The sequence below is a fragment of the Cornus florida genome, unplaced genomic scaffold, assembly GCF_030987335.1.
Source record: "Cornus florida cultivar Cherokee Brave unplaced genomic scaffold, ASM3098733v1 CherokeeBrave_3.0.0_Hap2_Chr01, whole genome shotgun sequence".
In the NCBI taxonomy this organism is placed as follows: Eukaryota; Viridiplantae; Streptophyta; class Magnoliopsida; order Cornales; family Cornaceae; genus Cornus; species Cornus florida.
In genome coordinates this window covers 119,451,779-119,470,627 of record NW_026775571.1, presented here as the reverse complement: position 1 = coordinate 119,470,627, position 18,849 = coordinate 119,451,779, and the positions used below count along the sequence as shown (strand labels likewise).

Below are 18,849 nucleotides of genomic sequence, written 5' to 3'. Positions count from 1 at the left end.
ATTTACAGAAAAATATCAAAAACACTTGTATTTTTTTATTAAACAAAAAAAAATAATCTATTTTTTTTTATTTTTTATCAATCAACATTATTTCTGATCACGTTTTATAGAAAATTTTACTTTACAAATCTATTTTTTACCTGTTGAAAAACAATTTACTCCTATTAGCAATATAAAATTTGTTTGGTTTAGTATTTTATTTTTTTAATAGTTGTAAAAATATATATAAAAATTTAAAACATTTTTTAGAAAAAAAAAAAAAAAAAAATGAAAGAAGGAAAGCTCGTGTATTAAAATTTTTAAATAAATAAAATCAGCTAAACCGTATGCAGAATGATTTCTTGTTTCAAATTTGCTGGAGCAAACGCCTGTGTTTTAGTAGTACTTTTAAAAAAATAAAATAAAAAAACTAAAAGCACGAAATAGACAATAAAAAAATAAAAAATAAAAAAAAAAGAAAAAGAAAAAAGAAAAAGAGATAAAAAGCGAGTAGATAAAACCCTAGGATCCCTCCGCGCCTTAACTTATTTGAAACACGGCGACCACCGACCCAGTACTTCCCGCCTCCAACCGTCTATTTAAAACTCTCACCTCCCCCTCTCATTCTCATCCCATCTCCATCTAGGGTTTGCACCACTCTCTCTATCTCTCTGTATATATATAGATATACATATATATAAATCCAAAGCTTTATCACCATGAAAGCAAGAGTCAAGTGCAGCACCAGATCTTCCACATCCACAAAGAGAGAAGAATCATCGTTCTGCAGATACCTAAAACCAGGAGCCCTAGCACAACTCAGAGACTCCAAAATAACTGCAGCCAGATTTAAGATGATCGATTCCGAAGCTCAGATCGCTCTCTACCAACTCAAATCCTCAACAACAACAACGTTATCATCGCAATCACCGCCAACCCAAAACACAGAAATGATTGAGCAGAGGCTTATTAGCTTCCCTTTCAGAATCAGCCGCACTCGATGCCTTCAGCGGAAGAAGCTCTCCGCAATTGCACCGGTTTTCTCTCTTCCTCAGTCTTGATGTCATTGTTTCTTCATTCAACAAATGCTAAAATTCTTTTCTTGTATACATTTCTTCGAATGTAGAAATTTCTAATATGAAAAATGAATAAAATGATTTGTTCGCTCCTTTTTATACCATATTGTTTTGGGGTTTTGTATTAATGTTATATAGTCTATTACAAATTGTGAAAAAGGGGAATGGTGGGTGATTATTGAAGAGGGAAGCAGAGTTTATTGAATTTCCTTCCTTTTAATTTGTGAGATAAAATTGGCTTGGCAATCTAGAAGAGATTCGGTGGCGCTGAATATGATTATCTGACACTTTGTTTATGGAAATTAATCTATTGTACTTTCTTTTATGATTAATAATCAAGTGATGTTTTATAATTACACTATATAGAATTGGAGAAAATTGTATAAGTTATTTTGCCTTAATTCCACCAATTTCAAGATTTCAATTCCATCAAGCCGAACATAGTCTAAGCAATAATTCTATATTTATGAACAAATGATGAAGATGGAAACTTATTATGTTGAATTTCCTTCATTTATGAGATGAAATTGGTTCGGGTGATCTAGAAAAGATGCTGAGACTTTTGGCGGCGCCTGCGCCCAACATTATATAGCTTACAACATTAATGAAACATAATTCAAGTGACATTTGGGATTTATCATTGTACTAAATAATGATCCCTTTTTGGTGGAAGAAGATGGAAATTTGAAGCAATGGGTCAGATGTAGCCGTATCAAGTTCTTACTTTCCAAATTTAGATTAGCGATTCAAGCCTTATGATCACCATAATTTTTTTTTTTGTGTAATGGCCTGAAGCATATGAGAGGAGAGGACAAGGCTGAAAGTTACTCGTGGTGCATTATGAAGTATTAAGAGGTTCCGAAGGAAAATGTGATTTGATGGATTGAATTTAATTTTGTAGTTTGAGTCTGAGTTTGTTACAACATACAGATACATTAAAGAGGGTCTTGTGTTATTTGTATTTTATACTCCACACATTTTGATGCATCATCCCTCGATCCGTTGCAAAATTTTGAGAGAGGAAAGACGTGAGTTTTCTTTTGTACACTTGTTGTCTTCAAAAGTAAAATTTTTAAGTAAGTGATTTTTTTTAATATAAAAAAAGTTGTCTCTTGCTAATCCCTATGGTCCACGGAGATGCTTAATTTTCAATTAAGATAATTTGTAAATGGCATCTTCTTCTTTTTTTTTTGGCTGGCACCGGAACTTACTTGGGCAGGACCCATTCGAGATTCACCCCAGGTTGCAAACCGGTGATGTTGTCGATGGCCCAACACCTCAGCAACAATTTCAGTCGAGAGTTATAATGGCGATAGACGGGTTCGAACCTGGGACATGAGCATTCCCAGGTTGTTACCTTACCAGCTTGGTCAAGCCCCTGGGGGCTGTAAATGGCATCTTTGAAAGGTTGCTTTAATCTGATGATAATGTTGTTATATCGCTCGAAATCTGAGTTTAAAATGAGAAATAACCTCTTTGCATAGAAAATAAGATTGCGTAAGACACCAAGTAGAAGGAACCTAAGGTATTAACTTCCCTTTATCTAACCATATTTCATTTCTTACCATATTTCATTTCGTAACCAAAAAATGTTTAAAATGATTAGAGAATTTTTCCTTAAATTCACCCACATGTTTCCCAAAGGTATGGTAATTCCTTCTTTTTTAAATTGTATCTTTTGATTGAAATATTCGTTTTGCTAAATGATATCTCTATTTTTGTGTGCTTTCACCAGCTTACTCTCGAAAATTTGTTGTTTGTGATGCCCATGCCCTCTTCCTTTTTGTGTGTCATTTATGATTAAATCAGTATGTCCATTTTGATTTTGAATCTTTGATTTAGCAAATAATAATTTAATGGTCAACATTTCTTGTGCCCTCCCCATAGTAACAGAGGCCTATATTTTCTCCTTTCCTTTAACTCTGAAAATGTATTTATCAAAAAAAAAAAAAAAAAAATTGAACTAATATATATATTTTTAATACCATAGTTGGTATTATTTTCTATATTAAGTTCATTTGCCTATGGATTTTATTTAAATTACTAAAACAGCATAGTATGATGTGACATAAAAGCTATTTTCTAATTATTTTAATGGATGAATTGAATGATTAATAATTGGGTGTGAATAGAAAATGAATTCAATAAGTTAAATTCAGTTGAATTTCAGTGTGTTTTAATTAAAATAGCATAGTATGATGTGATATAAAAGCTATTTTCTAATTATTTTAATGGATGAATTGAATGATTAATAATTGAGTTTGAATAGAAAATGAATTCAATAAGTTAAATTCATTTGAAAATATCTTAACGGAAAAACTTTCAGTGTGTTTTAATTAAAATAGCATAGTATGATGTGATATAAAAGCTATTTTCTAATTATTTTAATGGACAGATTGAATGATTAATAATTGAGTGTGAATAGAAAATGAATTCAATAAGTTAAATTCATTTGAATCTCAGTGTGTTTTAATTAAAACAGCATAGTATGATGTGATATAAAAGCTATTTTCTAATTATTTTAATGGATGAATTGAATGATTAATAATTGAGTGTGAATAGAAAATGAATTCAATAAGTTAAATTCATTTGAAAATATCTTAACGGAAAAACTTTCAGTGTGTTTTAATTCATGTTACTTTGTAACATATTGTCATAAATAATTCCAGCATGAAACAATTCTATTGTCGGTCATAGTTTTAGTGTTTATCTAATAGAGGGACTGGATATGTTCAGTGGCTTGTCATAGTTTAAGTCTATCTAATAGAGGAACTGTCTAACTGGTAGATAGTGTATGCATAGACAAATCATATATTTTACATTTTGCTTATCTATCCAGATTGCCACATAAACTAAAAGATGATGATGTGGCACTTTATTTTTTTGTTATTCAATATATGGAACTCAATTTTTTATTATCTATTTATTATTTTATTAATTTAATTTAAAAATTAAATTAAAAAATTAAATTTTAATTTCATAAATTTTTTTTGTCTTTTTTCCAACGAATATATTTCAATTTTATATAAACCATTCATTTTATCTTCTTTCAATTATCAAGTCCAATTCTTTGCATTCTTAAGTACATTATCTGTTATTTTAATTTTTATATAAACCACTCATTCTATCCTCTTTCAATTATTAAGTACGTCTACTTCTTTGCATTCTTAAGTTCATTATCTGTTCTTTAAGTCTTCATATTTCTTATACAAAAAAACAATGACTTCATCGTCACGAGATATACCCGTCTCCAAGTTCATTTCTCTATTGAATTCGTCATAGCCATTCTAAAAATTAATTGTCCTTTAATAAATTAATTGCCGTTTTAAGAGAGCCGCCAATAAAATATTAAACAAAATAATAAATATGATCCAAACACTTCTCGGTCGGTAAAGAAGACGACTACAAAAATGATACTCTACTTTATGTGCATATTACCCTCTCTACTTTTTACACTAAATACTCTAACGATCTTAAACATGCGTGCAAACTCTACAATATTCTTTACTTTTTCTTCCAAATCCTACTATGTTTTAGGATCTCTCAAATCCTACTATGTTTTAGAATCCTTTATCTCTATGCAACACTTCAGAATTTATTACAAAGTGTTAATGGAATACTCTAGAATCCAACTCTCCTAATACGCCGCCATGCTGATGCAACCTCCCTTCAAATTGACTGAGTGTGACATCAATACTTTTTTACAATCAAAACGATGTGAATGCTGAAACAATACGAAATCATATCTCATCAATTGATTCAACCTGGCGTTAAAAAAATAAAAATAAAAAATTGATTCAACCCAATGAAAATTCATTTCAATTCTACACCACATAGCTCAATTTGGGTGCGTTGGGATATTTATGTATGAATGACTGTTGTTCCGTAAATGCGTATCTTTGTCAGTAATCGGTTGGTGACAACCATTTTAGTTCTTGAAGCCACATAGCAAGTAAAATAAGTAGAATCCAACCAAGGGTAAAATAAGCAGTTATAAACATTAACAAAAGAAACCAGAACCCCAAATAATACAAGAACTAACAGAATGAGGGGCAAAATTAACATACAAAAGTGAGTGGCTTGTAAACACACTTTGTGCGCGAGGTTTGTACTTACCAACTAAGTAAATACTTAGAAAAAACACGAAAACACATCCTTAGCAATTGACTCAGCTTCTTTAGCAGTGGGCTGATTACCTCCTTCAAGAAACTTATCTACAGGAATACAAGGCCTACTGAGAAAGTTGGAGTTCAACCATTTTGTCAACACTAATAACAGTGTAATCAAGGCCAAGACATTTCAATTCTGCAATTATGGATTCGGCCTTTTTGATAATTACATTGTTAAAGCACCACCACAAAGGCCGCGATCACGGCTGACCACAATCAAACCCACCCTCTTGACAGGTCTAACATTAGTAGGGGCACATCCATGTCCTCATTTTGGAGCTGTTCATTGATGTTGTAAAGAACTTCAACAAGAGTTTCCGAAAAGGGTCTGCCATTGACCACAGCTTCTTGTGCTTTGCGCACCTTAGCGGCAGCAACAAGCTTCATAGCTCGGTAATTTTCTGGGTATTTTTCACAGAATCAGTACGTTTACCTCCAGAAGTTTTTATACATCCAGACATACTTTTAACAGGAGCTAATTAAATAAATGACACGTGACATTCTTTGGGGAGGTTTGAGACCTGGAACAGCTCGGATGTGAAAGTAAGCAATTATCAACAACGCACCCAAATTTATGTCACTACATTTAAACTACTTACAGCCAAATTGTTTGGTAATTTTCGTCTTGCTCATATTGTGTTTGAGAATTTTATTAGCACCACAAAACTTGTCTTCACCGCACATTACATCTCCCTTCAATGTACTATATGTACAAGTCACAAGTCTGTGCAGAACACTTGCATTAGAGGAACATGCGTGAATAAATTGAAGACTAACTTCTTTCTCATACCATTAGCCAAAATCAAATCATATTAACAAAGAAGGGACCAGTCTCCATGCAGCCTTGTTTAGCAGGTAGATTAGTTGAGAGGATCACTTTTCGCAACCTCCACGTGTAGCTGAGATTGATGCCCATTCTGTCACTTGCAAGGTAGCCATTTTTCGGGTAACCAAAAACCAACCCTAGCATTTCCCAACAGAGCCACAATCAACCAAACTCATTGCTACAACCATGGTTGGAGCTCTGTATGGCCGCAACTGTATTTAATCTTGAATCTCTCTTTGACTCAACCCATATTAAAACTAGAATTAGTTCTGCACGCACGCTTCCTGGGTTTCTTCAATGGGTCAACAGCAAGAGAACCCAGCTCGAGCTGTTGAGGCATGTCCCCAGCCTGTTTCTGTGATCTAAAATCTTTTGTACTTGACATTGTCTTCTTGCAAGATCTACTTGGACGTGCTGACATCCAATTCTTGCCAGCCGAGCCTTCCATGTTTCTACTTTCTACACGTTTTGGCTTGGTTTTGTTACCTGGTGGGCAACCTGGACCACATGAATTCAAACTCAAGTTTAAAGAACTACTCGGTTTATCTTTCCCTTGCTCTGTCAAATCCAACTTAAGAGTGCTGGCTTCCGAGTGCTTCCCTGTTTTACATTGTTGATTATCAAAATCTGCATCTGCTGCAACTTTCTCCACAGTCACAAATGGAGCTTCCTAACAACAATCAAATCAAAAAAATTAATTACATATAAAATATGAAATGCAGATAAAATTATAGCTGCCCCCATTAAACAAGGCTAATACTGTTTGCCCCTAGTGGATGAGAGACTATGACTTCCACAAGATATGGACTCTGCTAATAAAACATGCTATAAACAAGCTTAGTCAAGCAAGTAAATTGAATAATATTTTTTCACGTGCATAATGTTGTTATCAAAGAGCACATGCAAAAACAAACACCACAATAATCCCCAGGGGATACTATATGGAATTCTAGGAAGAAAGGGAAAACAAGAGCAAGGATGCTTTTTTGAAATTAAAGCAGCACAGTAGCAACGTCACACCTAATGCAATTAAACAATAAGGCGGTCAAACATTAAAAGGAATCAAATGTAACGATGCATCATCTGGAATTCGGAATATTAGTGATTGAAAAGCAATTAGTAGATGATCCTTCTAAAGATTGATAAAAGTCCAAGCTGGCTATAAAACAAAAATTATTATGAGGAATTACATCCATTATACATAAAATATAGAACAACATAACCAACCAGGACATAATGAACTTGTAACATCTATGGATTAGACATCGGCACGAATGAACAATGCATCTCACTATTCAAAAGCATTTGAATACAAATAGAAAATAAAAAGATACAGAGGCATACCTTATTTTGTATGTCAACAATCTGTTCAGAGTCGGATCCCCCCTCGCCTTCAGAGTCGGCCATTTCCTCACACTCAAACTCTACACACTCTTCAACTTCTTCCTCAGAGTCACTCAACTCCTCCTGTTCCATCACAATTTCTGGAACAGACTGATTATTTACATTACTTGACATAACCAATGCGTGGGCACTTGAATTAACCTTGTTGCTTATTCCATCCGGAACAGAAGCTAGCTTGTTTTGAGTTTCCATAGTAATTCCAGAATCCACAGCATTTGAGATTGGCCGCATTTGATTATGCTCGGTAACATCTGTACTTCCCATCACTTTCTTCTTTCTGGATGTAAAACTTAGGTGAATCTCCAAATCCAGTTCATTAGCCTTTCCATTAGGACTAGAGGGTTTAGTAGAAGTAGCTTTTGGAGAGCTAGTGACCTGTGATTCAGTTCGAACAGCATCAGATGAATCCTGAAGCTGAACACAGTTGCCTCTTAATGAATCCAAATTAACAGACGGATGGGCAGCTGAAAGTGCAACTACTGAGTCACTATTTACATCATGAGCTCTTTGCAGAAGTGGATGGAAGTCAATATTACACGATGACGAAGTAGTTTCCTTTGAAGATTTGTGAAAAGGGTCAATTGCTTGGTTTGCTTGGTGAGGATTATGAAACAGACTGAGATTCAACTGGGGCTGATTTCCTGAAAAGAAATTGAAAGAACTACAAGCATTATTACTGCAGCTCAAGGGATAATATGGCAGACGCGCATCTTCAGAGGCCTGGAACAGCAAAGGATGCATCTGTAGATCTGAGTCGCATTTTTCTACTGTAATACATTTATCCCCGCTGATTCCAGATTCTTGTGGATGCAGAGTACCGCTTTTATGTATCAGTGAATTACTTTTGTTCTCTCTGGCTTTTATTAGAGAGCTGGTTCCTGACTCTGCAGCATAACTAAGTTTCCGAACTGTATTTTCTGTTGCAGCATCACCATTTCCAGCAACAACAGCAGAGATCCTAGTAGATACTCCACCCTGATAGCTTTTGAAAGCTGACTGAGACATTACACGGACAGATGGTGGAAGATTCACAGGAGGCAAGTCTGGAGCCAATTTCACTAAACAAGCACTATTTGCTCTACGAGCACGATATGGCCGCATATATAATTGGGACTTGGAGGACCTAAAACTCATATCAGAAATTGGGTGAGTTGTTGCACTATGTCTAGCATGAGCAAAACGAGCTAAATTATGGAGTCCCTGAGAGTAATTCAAAGCATCTGGAAATTCCTGATCACTTTGCGCATGAGATTCTCCAGTCTTGTTATAAATAGTGTGTTCCCAGACACGAGAACCCTCTTGCAACAGTAAACCACTGGGTGGATTATTTTCCCTAACATTCAGGACACACAGATTAGAAGAAGTACCCGGTCTCCAATCTGCCAAAAATGCCTCGTGAACATAAGCTTCATCTTTGTTAGCCATGCAATCATCTCCACTGTCATTTTCTCCACCAGCATTATCAGTATGACAGTCCTGTATCAATGAAAATAAGGTTAAAAATCGATGTTCGTGAGAAGAACACCCACCACACTGCCAATAAGCCTGGAATAGTCCTTGATGATAAGGATGTTGGGCTAAGCCATTCTCCAGCAAAAGTTGGATATCTCCAAGGAAGTGTAGAATTTCGTGGCTTCAGCTAGGACATGCATGCATATATACATAATAGCTAATTACAAATAATTCAATGAAAACTCAATATCAAAGAAAAAAAGCATTACATTGGTAAGTTAGGCTTCAATATTTTGGGCTTCCAAAAACTGTTTCATTGAGCTTAAAAATGTGAACTCTACTAGTGAGAACGTGAGATGAAGTATAGAGATTGGTTTGCCTCTGTAGGGCAAGTCTGATCACTTTGAAAATATAAATTCTAGGTTTCATCCCATTCAGCCCATCTGAAATCATAGCAAGAGACAACAAACTAAGCTCAAGTCTACCTACACAATGCCAAGCTCAAGCCAAAACCATATCTTGGCAAAATTCAGGTTGTTCACAGCGTCACATATTTCTAAAATGGTTATGGGTTTCGTTGCAATCCTTCATGTATATCATATGACTCATTCAGACGGTTAACGAATAAGCATACCTCTTTTTCAGATGAAGTCTGCCAACTTGCCGAAGCTGCAGATTTGCACTTTCTTCTATGTGATTCATACAATCGCCGCTTCTCTTTTTTTTCCGCATTTGATTTATATATTTTTTGAGTTCCAGTAGCAATGCGCCACTGCCGGGGTAGCAGGGATGGATCTCTATATGGGACAGTGAATTTCCATATGGACATCCAGTCAAGTTTAAAAACCTTTAATCCCTGCTTTATTTCAGTCAGATGATTAAGTGAGACGGCAATGCATCACATGACTGTTATGTGAAATAAATGGACAAAAAGAATATAAAATAAAATGGCCTCTTGAAATAACTTTTCCAAAGAAAAAAGGAAAAGAAAAGAAAAGAAAGGGGACCTCCTGAATCCGTGCCATCTCTTCTGCAGTCAAGGGAGAGTTTTTCATCCTCCGAACTGCCTGCATGAAGACGCAAACAGTATTATAACTTTTAGTAGTGAAGAGTAGTCAATTGATGACACAAGTATTATCTGCAAAACCCTAGGTCCACATTGAGGATTTACCTCCTGTCTTGGTGGGCTATGCATCTCTATGATATACAAAAAGCGCGAAGCAACTCTTAAAATTATGAGAAACATTTCAATTTGAAGAGCAAAACGAAATAGTTATAGAAGTAGACATATGCCAACATTGTAAGTAAATCTAAACTAAAGAGTTGCTTTTGACTACAAAAATTTTCAAAATCAAAAGTGATTTTAAAAGTTTCTTTTAATGGTCAGTTACTTGGTGAGCACGTGTTTGACTCATAGCAGGCAATTGGCACACACTACATAGCTTTCCTCAAAACGCCTATTGTGTACTCAAACCCGTGAGCTCAAGTGCCTGTAACACATAAACCCATGTCCACCTTTGCACAATTGCACACATGGTATACCTATATAGGCTACATATCAATAAACATAATTCATAGGCCATCTCTTGCCAAGAATTTGACTACAATATCAAATTAATTGGCATATTTTAGCATTCAAGCCCCTAAAATTTCTCTGGACCATTTCCTTTGGAGTAGTTAGAGAAATTACAGAGCAAACCAATCAAACTAATGATGTAGAAGTAATGACTACCAAGTACAATGAAATTTTGGCAAGTTCTCATGCACCAAAATTATGCAACAGGTGCCATGGAGGGGAATGAGATGAGACTACAACTTAGTCCATCAATCAGAATGAGTAGCAATGAATCAAGATATTATTGAAAAAAGCTCTAGGATGTTACATACCTTTATTGGATTTTCAGAAGCTTTAGAAGATGAACGATTTTTCTGCCTAACAAAAATCTGTAACAAAATTAACAAATCATATAAATCACCATACTAAAGCTGATGAAATTACATAATTTTGTGCCTACATCACTTCCATTCCCAAAAACCAAGTAAATAGAGGGGAATAAAAACATTGATGCAAGTCGTCATAGACATGACAAATGACTTGCTGAATTATGCAAATCCATAAATTGTATCAAATGACACTGCTAGGTTGCAGCAGAGGAGAAATATAGGAAGAGTTTTATTCTTGAGAGAATAGGAGTAGTCCAGTCCGAAAGCAAATTTGAGACTAAAAGCTCATAACAGTAGGGGATAAAAAGGAGGAATCGAGTGAACAGAATTGCTATTAAACCATAAAAAAAAGAATTGTCATACAATTAATCCATCAAGCAGACGCATTTTTTTTTAAAGGAACTTTTTCAAACCAAAAACAAAGGAACTTCAAACAACAAAAAACCTGATTGCGTAGTATTTGAAATGACAAATTCACAAGGAAATTACCTGATGCTTTGATTTGCAAGGAAGAAAGCGTTGCTGAATTGCTTTCCAGTCTGTATTATATTCCATCAACCCCAATGCTAATAACCTGCAATGCAATCTCAAGATCAGAAAGGTGAAATTCTATGGAAAATGGACATTCCAACAAACAATAAGTAGAAGTCCAGATTACTGCAAAAGAAGGTTATAAATTGGAATCAACCATCATTATGACCATGAAAACAATGAAGGAAAGTGCACATGCATCATAACATCTAACCTATAAGGCAATTTACAGAATTAAAAGACAAGTAGAACTGCTGTTCAAAAAAATAATAAAGAAGTTCGATTCCTTAAAATTTTTATAGGAAGACATATAGTTGATTAAACACCATATATTAAACTCGATCACTGCAAGGAAGCAGATGAATTTCAGACATTTGGCATAGAGCTTTCTTCATTCTAGAAATATGTCCCCTCTATGATGAAGGCAGAAAATCAAACAATGATTTTAAGGGGTAAACACTATTCCTCCAACTCTTCAAGTATATAAGGACTGAGCGCCTGTCATCATATATAACTTCACAATAAGGCCCATTCATTAGCACTCCCAACAACATGCAAAATCAGAAGCTTATACTGACAAAAGAATCCACCCTAATATGAAGTTTAACTACTGTTCCAGCATATTGGTACCCACAAACCAAAGTCTAACAAATATCATTTGACAAGTGATTGTTTTATAAATAAACACGGCAGAGGAGGAAGCACAACCCTTATACATACAAAGTATACACGAGCTATAAAGGCAGGATCTAGACCCCTATACAACTCCAATAACTTAAGAAATCTACAAGAGTTATAAGAACCCGGCACAAATGAAAAGTATTTAGCTATTTCTTTCTTTCAATGTATATGACTGTATCCTCAACAACCACGCCTATTCTGCTCCACAAAACACTCCAAAGTGCAATCAAGCAAGGATTGTAACCCAGTGGTATCTTTTAAGTCCCCATAGGGGCAAAGTAAAGTTGTGAGGACCAAAACAAAAAAAGCCCCAAAGTGCACATAATAAATCCATCAAACCAAAAGGACTCGTACCACTAGGGCAACCTTCCACCTTACATCCAATAGTATCCACCAAAGTCAAAAGCAAAGGAAGAAATGAATAGTCAGTTCTTTTCCGATTAGTGGATTCCTTTCTTAAGATCCATAACTATAACAAAGAAAGACAGAGATCAAGGCCGACATTAATTCAAGGGTCCATGATCTTCGATATCGCTTTCTATGTTCAACTCAACTCAATAAGCTTTATTCCACAGCATAGCTTTTTTAACATGAGTCTCTATCCCTACTGAACCCAAACTTGAATATGTTTTTGAGATGGTTAAAGTAGCACCAATTGGAGATAAAATGAGAGATTGATTTAGACGTTTTGGGCATGTGCAAAGAAGACCACAATTTGCACCGTGTAAGAAGAGTGACACGATTCACATTGAGGGTAATGCTAGGGGAAGGGAAAGACTAAAATTAACATGGATAAAGTTAAAAAAATATGATAACGTGTGGTTTGACTGATGGTATGGCCCTAGATAAAGTGGAATGAAAATATAGGATTCATATAGTCGATCCCAAGCAGTTGGAGAAGATTTTGTTGAATACTCCACGTAGGTTTCGATTTCCTTTTCGTTTAATTCAACAATCACAAAGGTGTTTACTTTTTGAAGTGTTTATTATCACACCTGATTGCAGAAATTCACCTAAAAAGTTACACATGCATGCCTACTCAATTTAATAACTTGATAGCATACAGTTCATAATAGAGATATGCACTGCCTAAGGAATCAAAAATACATCACTCAAGCAATCCAATTTCAGTTCTAGCAAAGAAAGTTTCTGGGAAATTAAACGTATGATTTGCAGCAAATGGTTACTAGATCATATTGTCAAAGGGAATAAATAGTAAAAGCAATCATTAGGAAGAACATTTACATGGCAGGTTGTCAACATCCAAGACCAAAAGGAAGTGCATAACTCACTCATCCTCTGAATCAGTGAAAAGCACCCGGTTCACGACGGATGCAGGGGGTGGAGCATGTGGAAATAAGGCTGGATTAAACAGTGGAAAAAATCTCTGAGCTAACTTCGCAATTTCTCTTGGGACTACAGCAACTGATTGCTTTTTGGTCTTTTCAACAAGTGCAGCAGCCAATGTCTTCTTAGGTGGTAGATCACTAGCTGGAGAAGGCGGCACTGGGTTGGCAGCTGGAGAAGTGGTTCCTCTTACTTCACCATTAGCTTCAGTGGAAGACTGAAAACTGGGAAGGGGGAACAAGGGCACCCTTTCAAGACGTGTATCACAAGTAGCTTCCACTTGTCGACTTTGATACTCCCACGAAGCTGTCAACAAATCGACACAAATGGTCAAGCATATAAAGGTTATTAGCATGAACGACCAATTAACTGCAGAAACGCAATGAACTTTTAATTTCACCTATATGGCATACCAGTAGAAACGTCATCCATATATTTTTCAACTAAATTAAGTGGAGCAGCATCCAGAACGGAGTGTACAGGACCATTTATAAAAGGAACCCAGAAGGAACCCTCAGTAGTTTGAAAGCGACCCTCCTCCCTGTTAGAAACATATACACCTCCTTCTTTAAAAGGGGAAATCACATCAGAAGGCAGCATTCTGTTGTTTCCAGAAGAACAATATCTCTGTGCTTCCAAGGACCAAGATGATCCAAAGGTGCTCTGTGCTGTCAAAGATTTGGAGGGTTCAACTTGCACTGATGGATGAATGTAAGGAGGGCAAAAACAAAAACTGGGATATGGTACCCTTCTCGACGATAATACTTGATCACGTCTATGAAGCATCTCTGAAATAATTTCCTGAACTTGGGAGGCAATGCACTGGCGAGAAGGGTCAAGAATACAAAGAGAAAACACCTGAATAAGAAGTTGTAGATGCTCGTGTACTAAACAATGCAACTGGCCCAGCTGATGTGGAGTAAAACCATTTATTAAACCGTTAGATGCTGCTGATGACAGACAAGATGAAGAAGTCTCCAAATTTTTTCCATCAAAAGCTGGGAAAGGTACAATTGCTGCATTTGGTAAGAGGGGGCGCAATGGCCTGTTGGTCTGTTCAAGCAGCCTTTTTTTGTATTGGGCAGAAGATCTTTGGCATCGGTTTTGCCTAGTCTCAGGTCGTCTACCAGCTGCCTCGTGGTCCTTTACTTGTTTCTCACCACCTGTATTTTCATCGAAGTCACTCTCAAGTGCCTCTTCAATTTCTATCTCAAAGTCCACATCGTTGTCTTCATCTTCATCATCAACATTTTCATTTTCTTGAATCGTCTGACTCTCTCCATCTCCACCCAGTAAAACAGCTGCAAGAAATTTCCTATATTCTTCTTCATCGTCGACATTCTGAAGATCATCTTCATCATCCGTTTCTTGAAGAAAAGTCTCAAGTTCATCAAGCGTAAAACTGGCAAGCGAATAGCGAGCTCTAGTGCGCATGCATATAGCATCCTCATCATCTACATCCATAATGAGCTTCCTAGAATGTCTTGTTTTGCCACACTCTCTAGTCATATCATTAATAGCCTCTGCTCCACTGTTTGAGCCATTTTCTTCTCCACAAAAAGTTTCATTTTCAGGCTGACAGATCCAAGAATCTGATTTTCTCTTCCTTATGTCTGTGGGAGAAGATTTTTCTGATTCTTTTTCACATGCTCCTCCAGAAGAAACTGCATTTTGCAACATCTCCTCATCGTGCTCGGAATCTCCAACAGCATAGTCTTGGATTTGAGAAGGTGGCTTTGACATCAAATTAGTAACCAAATCTCTGTAAGCATTTCCCCCACTGTCAACAACATCAACATCCAGACCTTCAACTTCAGAGCTCAAGCTTGAAGAAGCTTCCACAGATGGGGTATCTTTAAGAAAAGGATAGAAATCTACATCCTCTTCTTCATCCCCATCCTCGTCCTCTTCTTTGTCATCCCCGTGTTCCAAATGGCTTTCACCACATTTGGACAAGGTTGCATCAGCAGGGACAGCATTCTGATGATTGTGATGGGTCGATAGCTCATTTGAACATGACGGCATCTTAAACAAAAAATTATATAACTGCGGCTAATGATTCAAAATCTTAGAAGCCCCTAAGAGTGGCAGAAGGAACTGGCATCCATTAGAAGGCAATCAAACAACTAATTGCTGCCCTGAAGAAAGCAGAAATCAAACATCAAACTAAAATATATAAAAATCTCAATATGTGGGAAAGCAGGTGCTTATATTACTTATACAGCTTACCAAGATCAAGGTCATCTAAATCCCAACATTCTACAATTTATCAGACGTGTGTAGTATTGATATGAAAAACAATGACCATTGCAATTTTAATTATCCACAATAACAATCAGCCAGTAGCAAATGATTATATACCACACTTAGATGATTTGTCTAAATAAAGTGCCATTCTCTCAGCACGACGGTCAGTGTCCACCGATATGTGGATTGGTTTAACTGAATCTGTGGATTAAATACTAAGTTTCGCAAATTATATCTACATACTGATTCCTTTACTAAAACTTGGTTATATGATGAATCCCAAGCTTTAAACTTGTAATCCAACACTTATTTGCTTAAAATTTTACATCTAATTGCTATTTAGAAAGAGTTTGGAGGTTTTGTTGGTGGAAGAAGAAGAATGTCATGAGAAAAGAGAATAACAATAGTTGATTAGGGCTTCAAGCAGTAATTGTGATCCTTGATGCAGTAATTGTTGATATTCGGTACAACCGCATGTGAATTCCCCATTTTTCTTCTCTCTTCATCCCCCTCTCTCTTATCATTGTGTATTGTTCTCTTTCTTTGCAACATTTGTCTGAGACGAGACCGGTGGGTAAATTCGTAGAACAAAAATTATGCGCCCTTCTAATTTTATGCTTTGCATCTTTTATCTTATATTATCACTGTTCACTTTCATTTCATTCTCACATGAACCCTAATAATCTTAACATAAAGCCCTTATGGATTAATCTATTTCACACTGATATTGGCACTTTATCATTTCATTTGAGACCACGGGACTGTTACATTCTTGTTCTCACACTCTTGGCACTTTTATTAATAGAAGTACACTGCAAGTCTAACTATAATATGACATAATCACCAGGTAATAAATATTCAATACTCTAATACATTTCAAAATTACATAACCTCTCCCACATAAATTTATCTTGCCATGTTGAGATAAAAATTAAGCAAATAAAATTTATGTTTTGTTCAGCAATCCGTAGAACAGAAAACAATCAGCAAACCTCATAGACAAATAAATCATATTCACAATACTTAGAATTGAAATAAAAAAAATAAAGAAAAAAATAAAAACTTATCTTGCCCAATCACATCAGCATTAACAGGACATTTACAAGATTAAGAAGCGGACATACAATCTAATTTCACTCAAATTCAAGGCATGCAACACATCAAAATCCTTCTTGAACTACACATCAAATTCAAGTGTGCGGATGAGACTGTGTGTGTGATATTAGGGTTTCCAAAGAAGAAGATTTTGCCGAGAGAATAATGTAGTATGATCCTCATAACGTGAGCATATTAATGAACTTGCCAAAAACCCTAATAAAGTCCCAAGTTTCAATTTTCTTTCTGGTTATTTCCGTACCATATGCAGCCCAAATGGAGATGGAGAAGAGAGAGACTTACCTGGAAAAGCAGCAGCAGAAGGGGACACCAAAAAATGACGATCGACAGTGACGAATTGATCGGCGATGGACAAACTCAGCCACTTGACGGAGGACGAATAATTTGTTTTAGAAGCTGTTTGGCAACCGTCAAAATAGTTCAGGCTCGGTCCGTCCGATTTATGTTATTCCGTTTAAAGATAACCTCCAAGCTCCGAAAGCATATGTATCAACCCTTGCATTTGGACTTCAGTGAACTAGATCAACTCAAATGTGAGTCTAGAAAGCTTAACAGGGTAGAGCCCAACCCGTTACTGTTATGCATAACAGGCTATAGCCCAATTTGTGGCCCACACTGCACATTGCACGTACTTCTTTTCCACATAACATTTCGGTATATGTCAGTGTTGGGGTTGCAAACCAACCAAGTCAAGCTGAACTTAGACTTCTCGGGCTCCGGCTTGTTAATTTATAACTCAGCTTAGACATGGTTTGAGCTCCTAACAAGCTCAAAAAATGAAACTCGAGTTTAGTCTTTCCGTTATTTTAAAAAGTTTAAATTCGACTTGTTTGAAAAAACAAATGGAATTGATGTTCAAAATTGATTTCAGCTCGTTTAATAAATCATTATATTTTTGTTTCATAGAATTCTAATAATAAATATAAACTAATTGTTATAGTTTATGGTTCACCTATATATACTATTCACGAATATAAAAGAATTTATGCGAGCTCACATTCACACGAGTTGGGTCTAATACTACTCAGGATCGACTTGTACGAGCTCATGTTCACAAGTTGAGACTTATATTATTTAGAATGACTATTTTATTAATGATTTTGGCTCGTCTACTCTTAAGTAACTAGTAAAAATGAACCCTACATCATAGTCGGTGCCGCCAAACATAAGCATGCCTGTATTTACACAGATAGAGGAACAAATGAGTTTGAGAAGAGGAAGGAAGGAAGCAAAACTTTGTTCCTCTTCTCTAAGTGCTCTGGTGAATTCATGAATGCAAGTGTTGCTTCCTTCCTCTTCCCAAACTCCATTGTTTCTCTCTCCTCTGTTTCTCTATCTAGCATTTGAAGTGGAAAAAGAACCAGGTGCAAAATGGAGTGGCTATTGCGTGGGGTTGCAAGTTGGGTTGCCCAACCTAGCTCAGTTCCAATCCAACCCAACCCAAACTCAACCTGAAATCGGGTTTGATTGGGCCAACCCGAATTCTATCCAAAATGGATTACGTCCAACTCAGTCCAAATATTTTGGACGAGTCAAACAGGTTTCAAGGGTCTCTTCTTTTTATTTATTTTTACCAATATGCAAATTACATGAATACAATACATAATTCCTTGATATATATATATATATATAAAAGAAATGTGTAAAGAGGAATAAGGGAGTAGTTGTATTTATTTGGTAATTAGTGCAATACACAAATTAAGTATAAATAATTCATTAATACACACACACACACACACATATATATATTAGTCCCATAGAATTTTAATAGTTGACAAACAAATTAGAATGATTCAACGGATTTAAAAAAAGTCTAATGTTGGAGAAGGTTTTGTTGCCCAAGAATGGACACTAGAGGGGGGTGAATAGAGTCCTTGTCTAATAATGGCAGATTTAAAATTAAGTAAATGTGCAAGATGCAATTTCTATTTGACAACTATGAGTTAAACAAAATCAGCATATAAATGTAGTAGCAAGCAGTGGCTGATTTTAAGTTTATAGAACTCCAATTTTCAGCAAGTATCTTATTGTAATTGTGCAACAATAGATATATGAATTTAGCAATATAATGGCACAA

General features: G+C 35.8%; 1 protein-coding gene across 1 annotated transcript; it reads right to left on the bottom strand.

The window, feature by feature from the left end:
- Nucleotides 1-5,775: 5,775 nt before the first annotated feature.
- Nucleotides 5,776-17,236, bottom strand: LOC132267146 (uncharacterized). Its single transcript, XM_059768221.1, has 9 exons — nt 17,055-17,236; nt 13,823-15,547; nt 13,355-13,715; nt 11,340-11,424; nt 10,794-10,850; nt 9,914-9,973; nt 9,541-9,762; nt 7,395-8,930; nt 5,776-6,720 (listed from the first exon to the last, which is right to left on the bottom strand). The coding sequence occupies exons 2-9, from the start codon at nt 15,432-15,434 to the stop codon at nt 6,292-6,294; spliced, it is 4,362 nt and encodes a 1,453-aa protein (XP_059624204.1). The 5' UTR covers nt 15,435-15,547; nt 17,055-17,236; the 3' UTR covers nt 5,776-6,291.
- Nucleotides 17,237-18,849: the final 1,613 nt, after the last annotated feature.